Genomic DNA, 24,013 nt, shown 5'->3' on the forward strand with positions numbered 1-24,013 from the left:
CCGAGAACAGAGGGAGACAGAGGGATTAAAACAAGCGAGGAAGAGGTAAAAGCAGGTATAGGTTCTCACAAGCCTCCACCCTGATGTCTGCTTCATCTCTGTAGGCGGTCAAGAAGATTCCTGGTGCCAGCCTGCCGAGCGCCATGTCTCTGAATAAATCCTGAGTCTTAGCTGCTGATAGCTGTACCCACAGATACGTATAATGGGGTGGTGGGGTGGGAGGTGGCTCACACTAAATATTGCTTTAAGTGAATCAGACTGTTATCATTGGAATAGTGACATGAAGGGGAACTGACTCTCTGTCACGGAATGAGGTGTTCCGTTCAAATCGCACTTTTGAGCTCTGTTCCAGGAAAGACTGCCTGTGCTCAATTGGAGCTTTGGTGGGCAGAGAGCGTGACTAAACAGTGACAGGATAAGAGAGCAGAGTATTTTCTCAACAGCACAAGGGGAACCTGAACATCTCGTCACTCAATTCAAACGATAAGTGACGCTCGTCGTCGCAGCACATTCATGCGCGCACAGAGCCAACCTTCCTTTGACGTTCTTCGACTCTCACCATAACTTTAAAACACGCCTGAATGTGTAGCTGGAATTATTATGCGCTATTCAGTGCATGTGTGGTTTCCCATAATTCATGATGAACAGTAAAATAGAGCATGAGCTTGGGCTACTAACCAAGTCATATAGAACATTACCTGATGCACCTGGCTGCCAAACAAGAAGAGAGAGACCTAAAGCAGTATAATGTATGTAGAGCTGCAGTAAAATAAAGTCCAACAACTGTCTGGAGAATGCAAAAGAGTCACGCTGGACATTCTTCTTTGGGACTTGTCCTGTTCATTCCCTACTGAAAATCTGAGTGAGAACACAGCAGGAAAAGATCTGGATAATTCAAGAAATGGACAAATGTTGTTGATGTGATATACATGTGTTAATGGGTGAGGATTGTTGGCGTCGGAGTAATTCAGTAACTGCTGATCAACTGGGATTTTCACACACATCCATCTCTAGGGTTAAGAGACAAAATATCCAGTGAACGCAAAACAGGTCTCAATTAGAAGCAGAGGAGCTACAGCAGTAAACGACACTTGCCATGTGCACTTGTATTTCTCTTAATAGAAAAAGGATCAGGACCAATAGTTCTTAAGGAGACCACAACCTGGTCCTAATGAGGCAGAAGTTCATTTCTGGGAAATTGGTTAAGTTTAGGGTTAACATTTGAACAGTGGTTAGGTTAAGGTTAAGATCTGGAATTATGTGATTATGGTTAAGGTTAGGGATAAGGCTTTGTCCAGATGAATGTAAGTCAAACCTGTGTGTGTGTGTGTGTGTGTGTGTGAGACAGACACCCTGTGACAGTGAGATAAGTTCTCCTCAGTCATCGATTACTATTGGCACAGCTTGTTTCTGGCCCTCAAGTCCAAAGATAAACACTTCTTCTCCCCTCCGCGCTCCTGCTCTTATATATTTGATGAGTGGTTGAACAGGTGATGGGTGGTCAGACACAATCAATATTTAATCATACCGTGTGTGGTGCTGACCTGAGACCAGAGACAGTGGACATTAGAGAAAAAGGCCATAAGGAGGGCGGAGTGGAGGGAATAAGGAATCGAAGGAGCTCCAGTTGTGGTTCCTAAGATGTGGGAGAAATACTGTATCTTGTCATCTTTTTCCTAAATGTGTGTGTGCATCATTTAGTGATGCTCCTCTTCACACACACACAAACACTGCTTTCATTTGTGATACACGGTTGAATGTTAGCCTTATTATTACACTGCAACACATGGATCTGATTAAATCTGCGATGAAGCCCAGAGGTCAATAAAATGCAGGCAAGCAATTGTATTACGAGAAGTGTTCTTCACTGATAGTGTAATAAATATGAGCCTTGCAGTTTCACGACACAAAGATAATAAACTTGTTAAGAGTCTAATGGCATGGATGGCAGATGGACTACTTTCCACTGTTACTTCATGTCCGTGTCTGGGAGCTTTCATTAGAATCAAGCTCTGCACCGACACTGCCACACTTCTATTTTAAAATTTGGAATTCTATTTCAAAAAGAAAAATGTTAATGCTAATATATCATGTGGTTTGGTGTATGGTGTGGGGCTGATCATTTGTTTTCAAAAATAAATCATTGTTTGAAACAACAAAACAAGGAAATCCCAAATGCTGCAATTTACTGGATACATTTCTTAATGTTCTACATTTTATACCTCTTATAAAAATGAAACTGATGAACATTCTCATCCTTGGATTACAGTATAGAAGTCAATATTTTGAGATCTTGTGTGATAATCCATCTTGTTTCAAATCTTTAACAGTAAATACTGACTTAAAGCGGGACTTGAAAACTTATATTGCAACTCACTAAGCAATCGCTTTTTCAGCCACTAGTTTGGTGTTGTGCCATGGTTCTCAAACTGTGGTACATGCACCACCACTGGTATGCAAGATTCCTCTTGTGGTAAATCAGAAATAATGTTCTACTGTTCTAATAAATAATAATAAATTAAATAATAATATTTACAGCTTACACCTTATCTCTCTCTCCATCTTAATCTAATTTCACTAAACCGGTGTGGGAAGTACAGTATATGTGAGGAAGAGGAGGATGACAAGAGGGCAAATTATCTTACTGAGGGTAAATCTGCCTCCTGTGAAAAGTCCGTAGCTGATTTTGCCCGACCTATTCACACCACTGTATTTTAACATTGGTGATAATGGTGTTACTTTGAGAGCTCAATATTTTCTCAGGTGGTACTTGGTATGAAAAGTTAATCAGAATCAGAATCAGAATCAGAATCAGAATCAGAATCAGCTTTATTGGCCAAGTATGTGAACACATACAAGGAATTTGACTCCGGTTTAATCCAACACACGCTGTACATTAAACGTAAACATCAACATAACTTAACATACATTCAACAAAAGTGAATAAATAAGGTGTCCAGATGTCCGGTCTATTTTTAAATATATATGTTTACGTATATTATGTATAAGAGAACCACTGAGTGGTTTCCAAAAGGTTTTCTGCAAGGCTTTTTCTGCTTTTGAGAGACAGAGAAAAAACAAAGAGAAAAGGGGAGAAAGAGGGGAGTTACGAGGGACCAAACGGATGAACGAATACAAAATCCAGAGTGTGCTTGTTTTTAATTGCATTTAAGAGTAATTTAGTTGTATTCTCGTGGAGGGTCAACAGGTTGTGACATCAAGGACTGTGCTAAACAACTGGCAACACATCTTCAACATTTCACTGGCTATAGCCATTCATTCCCCAATACCTCAAGTACACCTTCTGTGTTGTGCTTGAATATTTAGCAGCCCACTGCAGCGCCAACATCCTGCTGCACATAACCTCCTCAGTCAGTAATGTAATTATTGTGTGAATCCTCTTTTAAACTTTTAAAATAAATGTTAACATGTTAGTCTGAAACTGTGTTAAACTACTCACAGTCGCACTAACACAACCAGATAATACGGGAGATGAATTACGACTGCTCATGTATGTTCAATCACCACTTATTCTAAACATTATGACCTGTTGTGATGTGCGTCCATTACACCTTATTATTCCTCCTGCTTTATTTATAAATGTGTATCTTCCTTATTAATAACTTATTCCACCTTTTCACCTTTTGCTGTGAAAAGAGAGGTAAACCGTCCTCCTGAGCTGAGTAAATAAGAGAGGAAGTAACAAATATGTCGAGCTTAGCTGTTAGCTTAGCAGTTAATTGTTTGGCTTTTTTATTAACCTGGTCTGTGAAAGAACTTTGTAAACTCTTTTAAAAAGGCGCCACATGAATAAAGTTAATATAACTAAGATTACTAATGACACCCGTGTCATTTAATGTTTGTTGGAACTTCATTTCTAGACAAAGTGACAGCTCTGCGCCAAGCTAACTCAGCACAGGGGATTTAAGGCGATCAGCCAACAGAAGTGAAGTTGTCGGTATATCCATATTTGACAGGATGTTACAAAGAGCGCTCACTCTTGTGAGGGTGTTATTTTAATTTAGCTCAAATACATTTCACTTTTCATAGACTACAACTACTGTAATAGTGAACGGTCTCTGTTTACGCAGTTCATATTTCTTTTTAACACTGTCATTAACCATTAACCTATTTCCATACATTTATACAGTGAATCTACTGTATATGCAGCAATATTAAAATTGTATTTTGGTAAAAAATGATGATGATATTCTTAAGTTGTATTCAAATGGAGTTATAAATCATTCTGTAACTGTGTTGCCCTTTAATTGTGCAAAAGTAAAATCTGTATATCTTTGTTTGAACCAAGAGTTCAGTTAATTAGTGTCCATGCAGTGGTAACAGGTTGAGCTGGTTCAAGTCCTAGATTCTGGCAGAGTGACATTCACTTAGGTCATTAAGCTATTTTATTATTCATGGCATGTGAAAAGGGTTTGCATGTTAAAAAATAGTTAATGATTGCTGTAGTTACCATTCTGATGTGGCCCTCCTGCGTATAAAGCCCGTTCATCATTTCTTCTTCATTATTAAAATTAAATATATATTAAAATTAAAAATATAACTACATATATATATATAATTCATCCTGTGCTATGTCCTCGTCTTTCCTCTATTTTGTATCTATTTCTGTCTGTTCATCTGTCTGCAGTGCATGTTGGCCCAGATGTCCATTCTGTGGCAGGTCATTACATGACTGCGAGTTTTCTAATGAGCCCATTAGCTGCTTCAGTCCATCCTTCCCTCTTTTACTCACCAATCTTTCCCCTTCCACTCTTCTACTCCTCCATACTTTCTCAGTTAATCAAATCATGTCCTCTTTCTAACCCCCAGTCACTGAGATCAATTATCACCCCTGTCTTCCCCTTTCCTGCCTCTTTTTCCTCCAGTGTAGAAATGCAGCGTTGTTTTAAAATGATGTAACAACTACACTTTCTGTCATTTCAAGACGTGATGGAGGCGGAAGTGTGTGAATACAGTGTAATCTTTACGCTACTGTAGTCTTTATAGAAAAACTGAAACATTAAACCTACAGTGTGTAACCTTTTAGTGTTGCTGTCGATGTTATCATACTGCCTCTGTTTGGAGCACCTGAATAGAAATTATGTAACACTTTCATTCTGTGTCCTTCATCTAAACATATGCTCTGCCAAGCAATACTATCAGGCCTGTCTGAGGGAGTGTTTGTTTGTATACAGCAGCAGCACAGGGATGGGCAGGGACAAGAGACATTTGTTGAGCAGCAGAACACATTTTCGTGGGCGCTTCTTTGTGTTAATCAGTCATCCAACCTTGCTTTACTCGGACAATGTTGCTGTTGCCTCCGTCTGTCCACACAGAGACGATTACTTGGCATTTATCAGAACGAACTAATTTGAAGTTACAGTTTTAACTTAACAAGTGTGAATGAATGAGTAGGTTAGAGTAAGGGGTGGGAATCTCTACGTACCTCATGATTTGATTCGACAGTGATTCAGGTGGTTATAATTTCATTGAAAACAGTGTTTTTAATAATCAATAAATGAGTAATGAGATGCATTTTATGATTCCATTAACTTTTATTGATATGGATGAAATAAATGTGTGAAGTTTTTTCAGGAAATCAGGAAAAAGGGCGAGCCTCTAACTGGCTTTAAGTGTGTTGGGTTTAAGGAGGGTTAACCCACTTCACTTTTTCTTTTTTCCTATATAAGCTTTATACATCCTTGGGGAAAACCAATACATTTACTGGCTGAGAAACACATGACTGTACAAGTGACTTAGTGGTTATAGGGGTCTCTTCTGTAGTGGGAGGTCAGTGGTTCAAGCCCACGGCCATTTCATACCGGAGATGAGAAAAATGTTACCTACAGCCTCTCTGCTTACAGTTCAGTATAAAGGTGTAGGGGGAGGTATTCTGACTGCCATCCCATCCTGGGAGGAGCTGAAATACTCATGAGTTGGTCCATGCGACAGGAAAAAGGAGACTATTACCACACCGCATTCATACAATATAGTATAATAACAATACTTACATATGTGCTAGTTCTGTTATTTTGTGAGTACTCTGACTACTACATATCCTGTACTAAAGGACCAGCTTTTTGGGGCATATTCCCAGATAACGATTGCGGGATTCATTCGGCTCAAATTGTGAAAGAATGGTTCAGGGAGCATAAATCATAATTTTCACACATGGATCGTATCCAACAGAGTTCAGACCTTAACCTCCAACACTACCAGCATGAAGATCTTGATAATGAAATCAATAGACTGAAATAAATCTTGTGACATTACATACAGTACGTTAATCAAAGTGATTCCACAGTGGATGCGCGTTGTAATCACTGAGAATGTGGACTGGATTCTCAACCAGTTTATCCAACTAGTCACCAACACATGAGACCAAAGACAATGAAGAGACAATAAGATTTGTTGCATTGTTACGAAGATATTCTGTTGTGTTTGTATGGAGAGGACATCGTTCTCGTGACCAGGAAATGCTTATCTTTACACTTGTTTCCTCATTTCTCCCCTAAACCGCCTCAAGCTCTAGCAACATTATCTCATAGTTATGCACATCTGTACACATGTAAATAACTACCATGGCAACATATGATCCAAAGTTGTTATATATTATTATCACGTATGATTGGAAAAGTCTTTGCATTGACATTTTCCTTCCAGCTTTTCAAACACAAGGTGTGAGTGTAATTTGCTGATTTGACAAATTAACATATTGAAGTTAATCTCGTTTCTAATCTAAACAGAGAACCACACACCAGTGTGTAATACTGGCTTTTACTCGGATGTTAGCAGATATTAGGAGCGACACTGAGGAGGAGCAGGCTGCTGGTGACTCATCCCTGCAATGACGTCGCTGCTTATCATTATCACCTGACCTTTTACCTTTCACCTTTCCCTCCACGAGTTTGATCATGTGACTGTATTACAGTGACATCATGGTCAGGTTCACCTGCAGGCGCTCAGTGCAAAAACCCCAACAGAATGGCAGCTGCATTAACCTACGTATTATATAAGGCAACATCATTAATTTGATACGATAACAGCACAAATGATGAGGAGAACATATTTCTTATAAATACAACATTTGTCAGTCTTTCTATCTAGTCACCAGGGTCACTCCTCCTTCACTAGGCTTCAAGCTTGGCAGGTGACTTACAAAGTGCCGACTTTGACAGTGATAAGAAAATGCAAAGGAACAGATACTGCACCGGTAAGATGTGCATTTAATAGAGGGACCGAGTCTCAAAGGAATCTGCTTGTATCTAATATCTATTACGGACTGCCTGCTGTACTGTAGAGTACACAGGATGTTTCATGAATTTTTCAGGAAGATGAGTGTACCGTCTTCAGAGGAATGACACACCTGTGCCTCCTTTGGGCTCTGTTGCCAGCGTGGAGGCACAATAAGCAGAACATAATATTGGAAAAAATGCTTTTGATAATCCAGTGAGTCACCAGAAAATTGTATGTAATATTGAGCTCTTATTTTTAAATTACAGGGTGTGTTTTTATCAGAATGCCACCTAATACTAAACAGAGAGGCTTGCTTTCCAGTGCTCTCTTCAAAATCAATGCTTCTCTCCAGTCAATAGTAATCTTGTGCAAACCGGGCTTAATACAGATTAATCAGAAGGTGAAGAAGGCAACAAAGCAGAAGTCAATACAGTCAATGTGAATAAAGCCTCAACAACTCATACTATGTGCTGACAGAGGCACTGTTTGACATGTCATCAGTGTTACCCACAATACGCGAAACTCATTGGAGTGACATACATTCGTAAATGAGTTCCATCCTGTACCACGAGTCCTGACACTGGACAAGTCACCAATCAGCACTAACATACAGAGACCCATGACCATTTACACACACATTTACCGACAACATTCATACTAGTCTGTTTTCATGTAAAAACTCACAAGTTCTACTAAGCTTAAACAGACTGATGACTCTGTTTTTAGTTTGAAAACAAAAGCAAAAAGCAAAAGCAGATACCTTTGAAAACAACCAGAGTGTTACCTGCATTCACTTCCTGGTTATTCTTATCAGCCATGAATCATCAGCTGTGAGTGAAAAGCTCATTGACACTATTTTCAGTTTCTCACCTCGCCGTCTCACAAGAGAAACCCATGTTCTCACTCTTAACTATCGTTCTTTCTTGTTGGTAGTACTTTCTTAACCTGCAGATAACACACACACACACACACACACACAGGACTGGGATTTACACTTCCAAAGTGAGACAGTCGTGCTAATCACCACAACTCTGTTCAGCATAATCAATATATCCAAGTGTGTGTATTTAAAAAAAAAAAGACCCAGGTCCAGTTATCTCTGGTTTCCTGTAGTTTTCATTCAGTTATGTGTCATGATGTCATCGAACAGACAAGAGGCTGCGCTGCTGGTCATTTGGTTCATCTGTGGCTACAGATATATTCATCTCTCTGAGACGCATCGGAGACTGTGACTCACGCAGCTCAAGCATCCGGACAGGAGTGGCAATCCATCTTACACGCACACACATGAACACACACACACACACACACACATGCACACTCACAGGGCTTAGAAATCAGTTTCCATTAGCTGCACAGTGATTATTAACTTTCCATTGATGCAGCAGCATAGTCACAGGCAGTGACATCAAGAAATGTCCTTGATGGAGAGTCACCTGCTGGAGAGTTCAACAAGTGTGTGAGCAAGACAGAGAGAGAGAGAGACAGTGTGTGTGTGTGCGTGCATGTGAAAGGGGGAAGAGCGTACTTACTGCACAGAGCAATGATGTGGCTGCTGTCTTCGTGGACAAATTTTTTTGTCACTGCTTCCTCCATAATCTGCTTCACCTGCACACAAAAGACTCAAAGTTAGTTAATGTAACTGCAGTCAATGGCACCGTCTTGACTGTACACCTGTCAAAGACATAATGACGATACAGGAAAAAATACTGCCCATGCACCACAGTTCCCATAAAACGGCCACGACAACAGCATTTACAGTTAAATTTAACCGGTACATTTTTGGACTGACGGAGACAGATTTTATGTGTGTGTGTATGGGATATATGATAGAGAGGGGCAACATACAGTATAAGCAAAGCACTATATGAATGCAGGGCATTTACCACAGCGCCATCTATTACTAATGGTAATAATGACAAATATTACAGTGAAAGTCTACTTATAGTAGATGGTAATAAAGTCAATAATGATAACAGTAACAACAGTGGCTATGAATAAAAGTGATACTGCTAACAATAATTTTACTCATTAAAGTTCCAATAAGTAAGAATTATTGACATCCAGTGCATCAGGGAACTGCAGTGCAGTGGCCTTAACCTACAAGAAAGGATGTCATTTTTCTTCATTTGTACAGTGAGTTTCTGCTTAAAAATAAAAAAAAATACACGTTTGTAGGTTCAGGCGGCTGTAGATACATGACAGCCCAAGATGGCAGACTCTAAAAAGCAAGGCTCTTACAGTACATATAGAAGAGTGAAGGTTGCTGGTCTTTGAAAGCGGAGAAACTCATTTCAGGAACCAGTTATTTATACATACATTCTTACATAAATTCTGCAAATGAACAACTCGAACAAGGAAACGCGATAATTAACAAAAATGGGCTATATCGCAGACCTCCCTCAAGAAATCCACATGTTTCTGCAACGCCGTCAATCAGAAACTGGTTCCGCCTTTCATACAGTTCCTCCAATCAAAGAAGCCCAGCGTCCACGCCTGCACACTGCTCCACTGACTCCTAGAGAAGCTAAGCTTCCCTGGAAGTAACGCTTCTGCCGCATTTGTCCAATCACGGTGGAGCTCAACCTATTCTGTGCCGTCCCATAGAGAACAGTGAACAGAGGCTGCTACGGGACTACGAAAATCACGTAAGATGATCCTTCATCCACAATAAACAGCTGATTCTACACAGAACATATTTTAGAGTACACTGAGATTCACTTGTCTTAGAGAAATTATTTTAAAGTGATATACACTTACACATACACACTTATGGGTAGTATATTCAATTTCTGACAACAGATCCTCTTAAATGTTACATGGGGACCAATATATATATTCGATATTTGAGTCGTGGTTAGCCTCAGACAAGTGAGACAGTCTCAGATAATCTCCCCCAAACATCTGCATCACTGACTTCTAATTAACATCACAGCATCCTGGAAACGTTCACATGAGTCCTGTGCCCATGTGCTGTTGTCTCTTGTGTCTCTGGTGGTTAGTGTAGTGTTCGCTTGTCTAAGTTTGTTCTCTCTGTAGAACTAATTGTTGCCAGTAATTAATGCGGGACCTGTCTGACACCTCCGTCTTGTTTGGGTGTAATTGATAAACAAGAGGAATTTAATTGCTCGCTTGTGTGATAATACAAAGCCTTTTCGAAAGCTGTGTTCCTGGATTGTGGAGGAACTTTTTAATTCTCAATGTTGAGCTTTGGAGTTCACTCACCGACAGAAGAAGAACTACATGTCTAAAAAACATGTTACACATAATATACTGTAGGTTAACTAAGGAATTTCAAATAATAATAATTCAAGAGAATGTGGTGAGAATAATAAAGAACAGAGACATGCGTCAGTCTATGGCCAAGGACATTCAGTACTTTCCACACTCCATATCTGCAGGGAGTCGCTTCACATTTTCTACATGCGCATACAGAGCAGCAGCTCTGTTTATATTAAAATGGGCGTCCGCATCAGCACGAATACATGCATATACTCAGTCTCACACCAAGAGTTTGTATGTCCTTTTGATTCTATGAATGCTGAGTTGTACGTTAGGGTGCAGGCGAACTCAGATAACCTCAAACAAGTGTTCATGTCAGCAGCACTTGTGGAGAACACTGTCCATCAGGGTTATTCGTTAAAACTCACAGAGATTCAGATATAAATATAAATATTCCTTCAGTCAGAGTTCTAGAAGACCCTTATATCTAAAAGTAGTGTTATGATTATGATTCAGCGCAGTGGTCAGTCAGTGTGTGACCACAGCCCACGCAGAGAGACGCAAATAGCTACATCCATTTACATGGAGCTGCAGCTCTATCCAGTGAATCAGAGGGAAATGAGGAACAGCAGTAGGTCAAAGGGTCAATACCTTCACCTGGGCAAAGTAACTGTGATGCTTCATTGATTGCGTGCGGTGAATGAAGCGGTTTCATTAGTGCAAGCCGTCAGGGATTGTGGGTAACATTCTGGTGCGTTCTGCCATGCGTGTTGAAGTATATTAAGAGGAATTAGCATCTTAACGTGTTCATTAATGAGTTGTACACAGAAAGCAGCAGATACTCAGCGGGTCACTCCAAACAGAACTCGGTCAAAGCCTATGAGCCTATTATTTTTGCACTTTGGACTGTTTTCTGTTTTACTTTGTTTGGTTTTCTCATTCATCGCTTTTATTTTACGTCCAGAGCAGGAAATCATTACTTTTATCACTGATTGGTGAATGTAAATTTGTTAAAAGAAGTTCAAGGTATCTTGGTTTAAACTTTAAACTTTAAACTTTACAGCCACCTTTTTTTACACACTTGACCTGAAAGAGGTCATGGAGGTGTAAGAACATTTTTAAAAGAAAGCGACTCCTACCAGCAGATAAAAGAAGGTAAGAACTGATTCAATCAAACAGAAATAAAACAATGTCATTTAAGCGGTGTGGATGTTAAAACTGCGGAGCTTGTGATTCAAATATATACACCAATGTGCTTTTTTTTACAGCATCAACTACACAAAGGATTCATATGTTGTTGTATAAACACTAGGCACTATTATGGACCAAGAAGGCTGAAGAAATCAATGTTGCAAACCAAAAATAATTCACCGCTCCATTGCTTCTCCTAATGTTCTCCACTACTATTGGTCTGTCATTTTAACAAATTGACTTATTGGATTCTTGTTCCTCATCATCCCTAGTGGCTCTATTTACAAATGTACTACGTCAGTTCGAGGTAGTGTCTTTGTGCAAGCCTCCACCCTGATGCCCGATGCCTCATTTGCTACATTTAAATATCCAAAAGTTTGGGGTAAAGACAACATGTAACTTCCTTTCACAGTGTTGTGGCTCTGAAAATGCTATCTGAAGCTGTCCACGCTCCCAGTTCTGTCCACATGTTTTACTTTAATACTCTTGTCATTGCAATTCATACCTCATTTTTAAAGACACAATTCATTTCCTGCTCTCTGCCCCCCACCCGAGAAGTCACAACTCACATGATGAACAGCAATACAACAAGCTTCATATCTGTGTGTGGAGCAGAGTTCAGCTTCATATCCCTGAGAGACCATTTGTTTTGCAGACAGTAATCTAATAATACATAAAGTACAATAGATATCACACATACACAGCACAGATCCACCATACCTACACAGACAAAAATTAACTTTACATAGGTACAGTATGGTAAAAAAATTGGAGACTGTCCTCCAATAAAACGTACATATAGGTCGTATGCAGGAATTACGACCTATATTTACGCTTTCAAAATATGACCCCTAAAAAACAACCCACAGTCGCGTTTTCAGAAAACAACCTATATGTACGTTTTCAGGGGTTGAAAAAAACGACCTATATGTACGTTTCAGTTGGAGGACAGGTTGAAAAATTGGTATTGGTGCCACTTTGGGGGGGGAGACTAAAACCTCCATACTGATGGAAGTAAGTGAAATTCACTTTAGCCCAAAACCACAGTTTTGTCTCTCACTTCATACAGATATTAAAGATCATTATGGGTGCTACCAGAAATCTTAAACCACGACACCACCGTGCCTACTCTAAACTGTTTTTTTTCTTCCTTGATGTCACAACAGGTCAACAATAATAAACTGGAAAAGATGAGCAGAAAATATATATGCAACAAGAACGTTAGCATCACAACAAAAAAATCCACCCGAGAATGTCCTTAGTAACACAGACACTCAGAGAGAGAGAGAAGAACAACCACACAGGGTAGGCGTTCAAACTCACTGTCAATAAATTGTGCCGCGACACCCAGATAGTCGTCATAAAACTTTTTTTTCATCGATGGTTTAGTCGCTCAGCTTCTTAAAATGAAACCTTCGGCCCATCATTCGCTCCATCTTCAGCTCTCCTACAGTATCTGATGACTGTCTCGCACAGATACTGTCAGAGGTCAGCGCACACCAGAAGTAAACAAACTTGCGTTAAATATGTTAAATTATTTTATCGCTTTGACTGCCCTAATATATATATATCACTGTTTCTCAATCCTGGTTCTGTGGACCCTCCATGTTTTAGATGTTTTCCTGCTCCAACACACCTGAGAAACAGTGATGTATACGACACACAATTCTATGAAAGACATGTGGATACAGGTCATTTTTGTTGTTTTTTTGTAACTCCATATATGTACGTTAAATAATTGATGATTCAGGTAGGAAAACCACAAACACACACTTTTTCTTGTAGAAAACCAAGCACTTAGTAACTAGGATGTCACTTAAATATACAAATATAGTTGGTTGAGTGGAGATGGCTGACGACGAAAACACTTCTGAGAATCCTGAGGTAAATGGTTTCTAGAGAAAAGCTCATTAGCCAACTGTCAGCTGCATGAGGACACAATGGTTTTTCCCCATTCGTCTAATGTTGATGACTGGACCAAACAACAGTTCATCAACAGTTGTGACGCTAATAAGGTGTTTATTCAGACAGTTTGTGTTTTGTCTTGGCCAGTACTCACAATCCTGTATCATGCGAGATAAAAAAACTGATCTGGAACAGACTTATTTCAAGCAAGTTTGGGGAAAAATGCACAAATTTGAGATTTTAATATGATTTTCTGTTTGTCTGCACAGCAACAATGTTTATATTTGCTCAGTGGCATTCCCACACTGCACACAGGAAGCCGGACGCCTGCAAACAGTTAGGAGTGTGACTGAAAACACACAGTGTTACGTGTGTTCTGTGTGTGTGTGGGGGTTTTCTCCGGGTTCTCCAGTTTCCTCCCACAGTCCAAAAACATGCGATATGGGGAGTAGGCAAATTGGACACTGCGATACCAAATTGGTAGAAGATGGATAAAAATAACACATCTCTCTCTCTATATATATATCACCCACACACACACTGATATTCAGACTTACATCATACCATACATTGGATGTATAAATGTACAATAAATAGGCATTATTGATCAATAATTCCATAATAACCTTTCAGCATAATGTAAATCTTGTATTCTAAAAGAGAAAATGACACTTCTGCACCTCTTCTGTTCACAGACTTTGCCTTTATCACGGGAGACCTCGACCAATCATGGAGCACTCCTCAGTTGAGGTTAGGTGACAGTCATTAATGAGGTCGTTTTCATGCCTTAGTGGGCTGGAATCAGGTTGGCGGATGGGGAGGAGGGTGTGGTGACAGCAGACTGTGAAGGATGAGTTAATGGAGTTTGCACCAATTTGTCTTTACTTGTCACTCGCAGGTCTGCAGCAGCTCTCACCAAAAAGAAATGTATCGTTTTCAGATTCAGTTATCATTTTCTTCCCCTGAGAGTGCCACATCCTGTGTGGAATCAAATGCTCCACTTTTCCTGTCAAGAAAATGGAGAGGAAATTAACATTTGACCCCAGAGCACAAAAATATCAAGTGGGTGTCACTGCAGTCTGCAGAGCATGTCTAGACGTTCAAGCTCTAGGAGCAACTGTCATAAAAATAAGACTGTGTGCGCGGAGAAATGATTCTGTGCAGAAGGAGAAGTTATGCAGCACTCTGCTGGATAATGGCAGAATATTTCTTCAGGGAAGTGGTCCCTTAATGTTGTTTACCTGTGACTCGCAATGAGGCAAGTCGGGCAATTCACGGTAGTAAACAATGGAAATAATATTAGAAAAATGGAAACCTATGGCAGTGGCTCCGAGCACCCCGGGCCGAATATTAATGTTGACTGGTTCAGAAAAGTTTTATCGAGCGTCAAGTCCTGAAGAAGGTATCTGGAGAAAAATATGTGCAGACACAATAATCTCAAAGACTGCATGAATCTTAGGAAGCTTCTGTTTAGTGGCCATTGGCATTTAAACTAAAATTTACGATGTGTGATTCAAATTTGGTGATTTGATGTGATTTGACACATTGTGATCATGTAGAATACTTGGTAACACTTTAGATTAGGGACAACAAGTATCCTCATTTTTAAACTTTTCACCATATATACATCACTAACGATGTCATCAGTAATATTAGAAAGATATGTCAAGTCAATTTTATTTACATAGCCCAACTTCACAAACACAATTTGCCTCAAATTACCTTACAGTCTGCACAGCAAGTGACGCCCTCCATCCTCATCTATCCTTAGACCCTCACATCAAGTAAGGATAACTCCACAAAAACCCTTGTAGGGGGGAAAATGTAAAATGTTGTGATAATTTCTTTTCAGAACGGTTAATCCATGATGATATTATGAAAATATAAATATAGTGATAAAGGTAGACAAACCTGCAGCAGGCAGTGTATATGACTTGCTGCACATACAATTGAATGTGATGTTTGTAGTAATTTTATAACATTAACTTTTCTTTAATTCAGTTGTTTTCTACACAAGAATTGCAGCACTGTGAGAGCCGCTCTGTATTTTCCCATGCCCACAGTTTCATTCATACTTAAACAAGGTTATGCATCAGTCAAGTGTTTTATGCATGTGTACTAAATCATGTATAGCACTCCAGTAGCAGAGACTTCTGTCACTAGAGTCTGCACATTAACCAGGCAAAAGCTGGGTTAATGTGTCTTAGGGTAACCCTGAAATGTTCCAACACTTTGGCCCTGGAGTGTTTTATACGTCTCCTCCGTGCTCCTCGACTACGGTCTTCACAGTAAAAGCATACAAGACCACAATGTCTCCTATATTCAGTTTAATATTCTCTGATGTGTTACACATTGGTAAAATGAGTGGACTCTCTGTGTGATAAGTCCATAGCAACAGTCCATTCCACTTAACCACAGTCTGTTATACAGACGTAACAGGCCGCTGAATGTTGCCATTGACCAATTACAATCAAGTATTCAACCATGCTGTGTAATTAGTCATGTTTGCTAATGTGTCCAGTGCAGTGAATTATAGGAGTGGCTGGCTTCCCTGTTCGTTGATTGTGTTAATAACATTTACAACAAGTGTAAAAAAAACTATATAGAAGGCAACTGTTCATCGCTCCACAAAGTAAAGAGTCTGCATCGCACAGCAACCTTGCCCCATCTTATCCTTCAAAATAAAAGCCAAAAGATCTACGTACAGCCCCACTGCTTTTTTTTACTGAAGGAACTTAACTCAGATCTGTGGGAGTTGAAATGTTTCTTTATTTCTTGGCAAGCGACTTTGAGAAACATCTAAACAGACTAATCATTCAACTACCAAAATAATCCATAACCCAGTGAATCAATGAATGTCTCTGAAATGCTCCGACCGTTCCATTTGTACATTTAGATCTGCTTGGTGGATTTAAAACTGAGTAATTCTAGCAGCTTTTCTATATGATTTCTTGAACAGAAAATACAGAGAAACAGTTCTGTTCTACTGTGCTTGGCTATAACTGTGGTGATGGGATGATAACCAGTGTGGTAACCATCCCATCACCACAGCACCTCTGTAAAAAAAAAAAAGGGATTGTGATGACAGCAGGTTCATACCAAAAGGCACTTTTCGTTTCAGTGCAAGAGACCACCTGCCTCACTGCTGTGATATTAATCACCAACTGATGCAATTTAACTTCTCTGGGAGATGCTGAAGCTTTCAGTTGCTAAGCAATACTGAGATAGCCGAGTGCTGCTTAAAGCGACACAAGCTTTGTTTAAACTGTACATTTCGGTCTGCTTTACGATGTCAGCCCAAAGACTGAAGCATCTCACAGATTAACTGTAACCAATCACGGAAGCTTTCGACATGGGAATTAAATAAAACACATTTAGAGAATGAAGACGTAAGGAAAATGTAGAGACAGAAGATAGAAGATAAATGTGATGCTGAGAAATGCTACAGAAACAAACAGTGATTTGTAACCTTTACTAGCATTTGAAGCCAAAGTTAAATGAGTGAGACACTGAGCCAGTGGAAGACAAGGTGTGCGGTGGATACAGGACAACGAGGCGGTAATAAACCAACTGCTGTGAAACACCAAAGACAAAGAATGAAAGATACGTGCGCAGAACTGAAAGCCGTTTTTATCCTGACAGATATCGAGATGATTCAAATATTTAAGTGCCAAAACCAGTGGGTGATCGTGTGATGGGCCAGAGAAGTACAGAGCCTACACTCACACTGCCACAATCAGCTATAACTGTGCATGAGGTACACGTACATGTTGTTGACGCTGCTTGGTGAACACTGTCCTAAACTGCGGGGAATCTGATACAGATACAGATCATTTTATTCATCCCCTTAGCGTAATTCAGTTTCCACAGTTTCACCACTCCACACACAACCATTCACTGAAACACAAAATCCACAGTGCATGAGGAAACACGACAAGGCATGTGGGAGGCTACGCGCTATACAGTACACACTAAAATACACAGAATATAAACTACCCAGGCTAAAAAGATGTTCATAAATACCTAATGACACATGCATAAACACATAAATAAGCTCAATAAATAAAGCTCATGTGCACATAACCCTTAAAGGAATACTTCACTGATTAGCATTTAGCTTTGTATTACCAGAATAGGAGTATTTTTGAAAAATTGTGACACTTGTCCACTTTTTAGACCCACTCGTAGGGGGACGGGACCTCATTCCCAGAATGTGAACAGTGTCCGCCATCTTTGCTAACAGTTACGCTAACAGGACCCAGTGTCACGGGTGGACACGTAACCAAGAAAAGAATGAAGATGTTTCTCGACTCAAGGGAAACTGAGGTTTGGAAGCACAATATTTCAAAAATACTACCCCTGTTCTAGTAATACACAGCTAAATGCAAATCGGTGAAGTATTCCTGTAACCACAACCCTTCAAGTTAAGTTAGCTCTGCCTTCAACAACATGAACAAGGAACAAATGACTTGGAGTATCAGTTAGTATTCCTGGTGGCATTAACATTAATTCACTACCAAGTATATAGTCATATGTAATTATACTTTTCTGTAGGCCATATATATGCATATATATGTACACATATATATATATATATATGTACACATACATATATATATATACATACATATTTGTATATATATGTATATATATATATATATATGTATATATATATATATATATATATATACATATATATATATATATATATATGTGTATATACATATATATATACACATATATGTATATACACACACACACACTAGCCAATTTGCCTGTATATTCCTCTGGGTGCTTTCTGTTCCAGACTTTTTCACAGACATGTCACTATGTCACTGGTGTTTTGACTCTGAGTTGTCTTTCAGCTCACGAGGTTGTCTCTTTCTTGTGTGTGATTTAAACTCAGGCTTGTCTCCGTCCAGGGGGCTTCACGCGTCACAGGTTTTATTTGTTTTGACAGCAGTTTCTCTCAACCCTGTGGTGCGTTTAGATTCTGATTTGTCTAATTGTCACCGGTATTAGAACAGTCTTTGTCTAGGTCTTGGAAAATAATACAAAATTGTGACAGATTGTGTCGTTCCAGCACAAATTGCTCTGACTACAAACCACAATGAAACCACATTAAGTGTCCTGAATAGTGTTTTTATTCTAAACTTAAACTCTGATTGCTTTTCTTTATCTCCTGTTCCTGATTGAAAAAACTCACTGACATCTGGCTTTTGTCTGCAATGTAAATAAATACAATCGGCAATTTTATAACCTCGGCTCCAATCATCAGCGCTGATGGATGTGACAAACTGGGTGGACGACGTGCAAACTTCTTCTGCAGCTTTAGTTTTGCTAGTTAAGGTGCAAAGTCTGCACATTGCATGTGTGATGTCGAACATGACTTCTCTCCTGACAATGGGAAAGGAGTCAGTCGTTTTTTACAGCAGGGTTATACCTATGTTTAAAAAATGTATGATTTGGCATACTCAATGATTTTGGTATATATAATGTATCCATTATACATTAAACAATGTATCCAGGTACCAATTTTCCATCAATTTATCCTCCACTTGAGGGTCAAAAAAGGGAAGCTGGAGCCAAAGGACCTCAGTCGAACTACTCCTTATAAATTGCAAGAAAAGAAAGAAAAAACACCTTATTATAAAGTATAAAGATCACTGGAGCAGATGCTGAGTAATCTATAACGTATCAACAACAGTGCACAGACATATGGGCTCACTAATTAAGGAAGCAGCAAATCACGGTCACACTTCATTTAATGTGTTATAACATCTTATTTATTTACTTTAAGTCTCAACAAACTGATGAATAACCTCATCGTAAACCATTAACAACTCCCTGGTCACTGGATCCTCTAGTCCCATGGTTCTCAAACTGAGAACCATGGAGCTTCCTCTGGTGGTACATCAGAAAATACTGTTGTGATCGGAGTGGAGCTGTGGAATTTTGACCAGAGTGTGTAGAAAATGAAACAAATAACAAGAACAAAAAAAGAATAAATAAAATAATGATAATCTAATTTCACTATACCAGTGTGTGAAGTATATGTGAGGAAGAGGAGGAGGATGATGAGAGCAAATGATCTGATTGGGAATAAATCTGCCTCCTGTGAGAAGTCTGTCGCTGACTTTGCTCGACTTATTTACACCACTGCATTTTAACGTTGGCCATAATGGTGATAAAGAGCTCAGTATTTTCTCAGGTGGAACCACTGCTCTAGTCCAGACATAATATTATGTCCATGAGAAAGACACTTAATCCCAAATTGCCTAATCCAGCCACCAGGAGAGCATCAGTGTACTACTGAAACAATGGAAAGAGGAAAAATCCACTGTGGTGACTTCTATGGGAGAAGGGAAGAAAATGAGTGGTGCCCTTACTCTTTACATGTGCAGGCTTTGGTAACCGTGTCTGATTTATTTTGTCATGGAACAAAATAAATTCTGTGATTACAGTAGAGCCATGGATGAGAACTAACGACGGCTCAGCCAGTGAAGGCGATGCCTGGAATCCTTAAAGTTCACGCAACACTGATTATTAATTTTCTGCCTTTTCTCCCCCCTGCCCCACTGTCAGATGGATTTTTGGCCTGATATTTTTAGTTTGACCTTTCCTCTTCATTATAATGACGGAGCGAGCACATACATTTGCACTTGCTCAGACTGAGGCAGCGACAGAAACCCACACCTTTCACCGACTCCACTGACGTTAGACTGCGGGTCGCAGCTTTGTGTGAGGGAAGCATCAGGGTTGTGACGGGAGTGGGTGCAGAGAGGTTAAAGGACTAATAGCTTACTGCTCGCTGGAGAGATGTGAAACATTAATCACCGGGAACAACAGCCTGAAGCAGTGAGTGAGCTGTGGACACTGATCCTGCTGGTAAATCTCCCTGTGCTGAGCAGACTCTGCTTACCAACACTTCACACAGAGAGGACTGTGACGCCAGCAGAGCTTCCATGTTTGCAGACAGGATGTCATGTCACAACAACATACGTCACATTTGGATAAAACCATCTGATACTGTCGTGAAGGAAGGAAAAAGGCATTTTAGCACTAAATGTATTATTGTTCTCATCATATTGTTGTTTTGTTTTGTTTTCAAGAACAGAAATGATGAAACAACAACAACTGAAAACATGAGAGTGTTTGTGTGCATGCACACAGCTGCAGTGCAGAGGCAATAAATGTTTATCCCCCAGGTCCTTTGAGCAGCAGAATTCACTTGTGAAACTTTTCAGGCACACTCCGACCTGTTTGCAGGCGTCTCACTTTTTTCTAGCTCAACGTTGCCGCCGCCTCCGCCGTCTGTCTTGACACAAAACAAATCACTTCCTGCGTGCAGCATGGGAATGTCGCCGAGCAACAAAAAACCTGAACACTGCGCTATGATGAGAAACACGGAGAGAGCCCGTGTGGCGCTTATTCACCACTGTGAGAAGTCATCTGACAGTGATTTGAATCTACATTTGTTTACATTTAAAAAGAAGTTACACACACGACACCAAGTGCTTTCCAGATATAAATACAGAATAAACTTAACAGAAGTAGCAACATGTCCATACTTAAACAGATATTAAGTCAACGTAAATAATAAATAACATCCTCCCCTCTGTAACACAATCATCAGTGCAAAGATCACAAGTTGTGACATTTATGCTGATGTTAACAAAAATGGCAGCTCCATTTAAAGAGTATCTTTCAGCAGCTGGTGACTTACTATGTTGTACTTTTAGCCATGTATAATAGAACTTCATTTGTCTTAAAGAAATGTTTCCCAAATGGATTCTCTTTCCCTTCGTCTTCTTGATTCCTTGCTTTACATCAAACATACCCACATGCTAGCTGGCACAGCTGTTGCCTAGCAACAGCATTCTCGGAAAAAGCCCCCCCCAGGCAAAACTCTTCCTGTGTCGTAAACACGAGTCCCATTCAAAGGCAGCAATATCCCTGCCGTGACGTGAAAATGAGCAATAACGACTTCTAACATTCAGTGTAATTATTATAATTGAATATTAAAATGTTAAAAATGCTTTTATCTTGTATTTATTATTCATTTACTTACTGTAGCATTTGCCTATTTTACAATTCCACCACTGCAACACAACTCATTTTATTGGTTCTTTTCATGAAGATTCAGTACACATTAAAGTACATTACAATAAAATAAGTATTAACAGTACAGTACAGGGGTCTGCAACTTGTGGCTCTCGAGCCACATGTGGTGATAAATAAGTGTTAACTAACTGCAAAAAAATCAAAATATTGCTTTATTTATTTATTTCAAAGTGAGTGATTTTCAGTTCATTAATTTCCACAAACAATAGAAGGACTAGGTCTACTGCACATAATTCTGTGTTAGATTTCAAAGTAGGTTTTTTTCCTCCACTTTATAAAAGGTTGTGCTAGCAATGGAATGTTTTCTTTTTGTAGTTCTTAATGCAACATACAATCATGATTTTGTTTACAGTACATCTGTATAAAAAAACTTACATGTGATATGATATCAAATTCATTTTATTTGGGTGGAGAGGGAACATAAATGGCTTTTTTTCATAGTAAAGGTTGCAGACCTCTGGTATAGTAAGACTACTTCTATTGTTAAATGTTGCCTCGTGTTTGCTGAGGGTTAAGGACAGAAGAAGGTTTTCAACCCTTTTAAAACCTGTGAAGAAAACTGTGATTTGTGGATATGGGAGTTTACAAATGAAAATTGATTGATTGACTGATTGATTAATTGACTGGTGCTGCATGAAACAAACAGGAGCACATTTTAAAATTAAATAAATAATAATTAAATTAAATAAAAACATATTACAATAAAAATCTAGCACAGGTGCAGCAGCAGCAGCAGCAGCAGCAGCAGCGGTGTGATTAACTCTTGTTACCAAACTGGAAACAAAAATGCAGCCACAAAAACACAAACGTGAAGGCCTCCACACTGTGATGTGACAAGCTCCGTGTCAATGCAACACGTCGTGACTTGGAAGGGAAATAATGGCATAATAATAAAAAATAACGAGCGTGCAGCAGCAGCAGCAGCAGCAGCGCTTACCTCTCTCTTGACGGTCCATAGTAATTTCTCTTTGAACTCTTCCTCCGTGGATCCCTCCATGTCCGTCCACCCGCCGCGGTCAGTCAGGGTGAGCACGACTCAGCGCTGTCACTGACACACTGGCTCAGTCCGCTCTCTCCACGGCCTCTCCTCTCACACCCTGCCTCCTTTTTTATTCTTTCCTTTCCTCCTCGCCTCCTTCCCTCGACTAGACTCTGACGCAGCTGAGCGTCAGCGGGTCCGCCTTCCTCACAAATACTGATCAATGGGAGACAAGGAGGAGGAGGAGGAGGAGGAGGAAGGAAGGAAATCAGTGGAGCCTCACACAGCATCCAGCTCCGCCCCGCCCCAGCCTGCGGCCCGCAGGCTCTCAGCATCCAACACACCAACCTGTAGAGCCTGCAAGTTATTTTTAGCATCCTTTGTTTCCTTCAGTCGTGTGTGTGTGTGTGTGTGTGACTCTCTGCAGAGACAGGTTTGGTGTGCTCACTGAGCAGACACACACACACACACACACACACAGCTCTTCAAGGAGGAAACACGTCACTACATTTAAAGAGCTCATTCAAATGCAGATCTCTTAATTGAAAGGCCTGACACCACACACACACACGCTGCAGCTGATCAATGAAGATGCTACTGTATAATAATCTCCTGTGAAGAACATATCTGTCATCCTGAAGTCAAGGAGGGCCTGCTGCAAAATAAATGACGTCACAACAACATGACACAAAATAGCCCGTGCTACAGTATAATCCTGCTGTATGTTGGTGGTCCTTGTTCTTAAACGTCCCTCTTGTGCCCCCGTGTGGACAGAAGCTGCACATGCAACCGACAGAATTCGCTGTTTTTGAGTTTCTCTCCCTTCTGAACGTCAGCCCATTGTTCTCCTAACGTTAGTTAGACACAGACCAACAACTAACGTTCCCTCAAGGTTATGAAGAAGCCTAGGCAACCAAAAACTCAAACGTTATCCTTGTAGCTGCACACGTGGTTCAACCACAGATGAATATATTTATTATTTGATTTGAATCTTTTTGGGCTGGAGAAATAGTAGTAATTTAATAAATATGAAAATAAATCTTTAAGGAGTAATCATTTAGTCAAGGTTGTCTAACTGTCCTTATCCACTCAGTTTGAATTATTATACCCTCAGTAGAAGACAATGTTAGGAGAACGTTAGAAAGTCCTAAAAGGCAACATTCACAGAACATTCTGAGACCCAAAAATTGGGCAAACAGCAACAATCAGGAGCCAGAGCTCCACAAAGGTTTGGTGCTCTCTGCTGACGAGGTTAGTCTGTGGGTGAAATGACAGCAGCTTCATGAACTATAACTGAAGTAACCACATCATCAGTCTTTATGTTTATGAAACATTTATTTAAAAGATATCAAGGCT

The 24,013-nt window shown here is 39.8% G+C and overlaps 1 protein-coding gene across 1 annotated transcript in view; it reads right to left on the reverse strand.

Annotated features, from left to right (window-relative positions):
- Window positions 1-22,835, reverse strand: part of sgsm2 (small G protein signaling modulator 2) — a 48,635-nt gene extending 25,800 nt beyond the window's left edge. Inside the window, exons 1-2 of the mRNA XM_044032349.1 lie at window positions 22,616-22,835; window positions 8,769-8,844 (exon numbers count right to left, since the gene is read on the reverse strand). Of these exons, the coding sequence (XP_043888284.1) occupies window positions 8,769-8,844; window positions 22,616-22,675 (136 nt within the window). The 5' untranslated portion in view covers window positions 22,676-22,835. The remainder of the gene's footprint in view (window positions 1-8,768; window positions 8,845-22,615) is intronic.
- Between the last annotated feature and the right edge of the window lie 1,178 nt (window positions 22,836-24,013).

The sequence above is a fragment of the Solea senegalensis genome, linkage group LG8, assembly GCF_019176455.1.
Source record: "Solea senegalensis isolate Sse05_10M linkage group LG8, IFAPA_SoseM_1, whole genome shotgun sequence".
Classification (NCBI taxonomy): domain Eukaryota; kingdom Metazoa; phylum Chordata; class Actinopteri; order Pleuronectiformes; family Soleidae; genus Solea; species Solea senegalensis.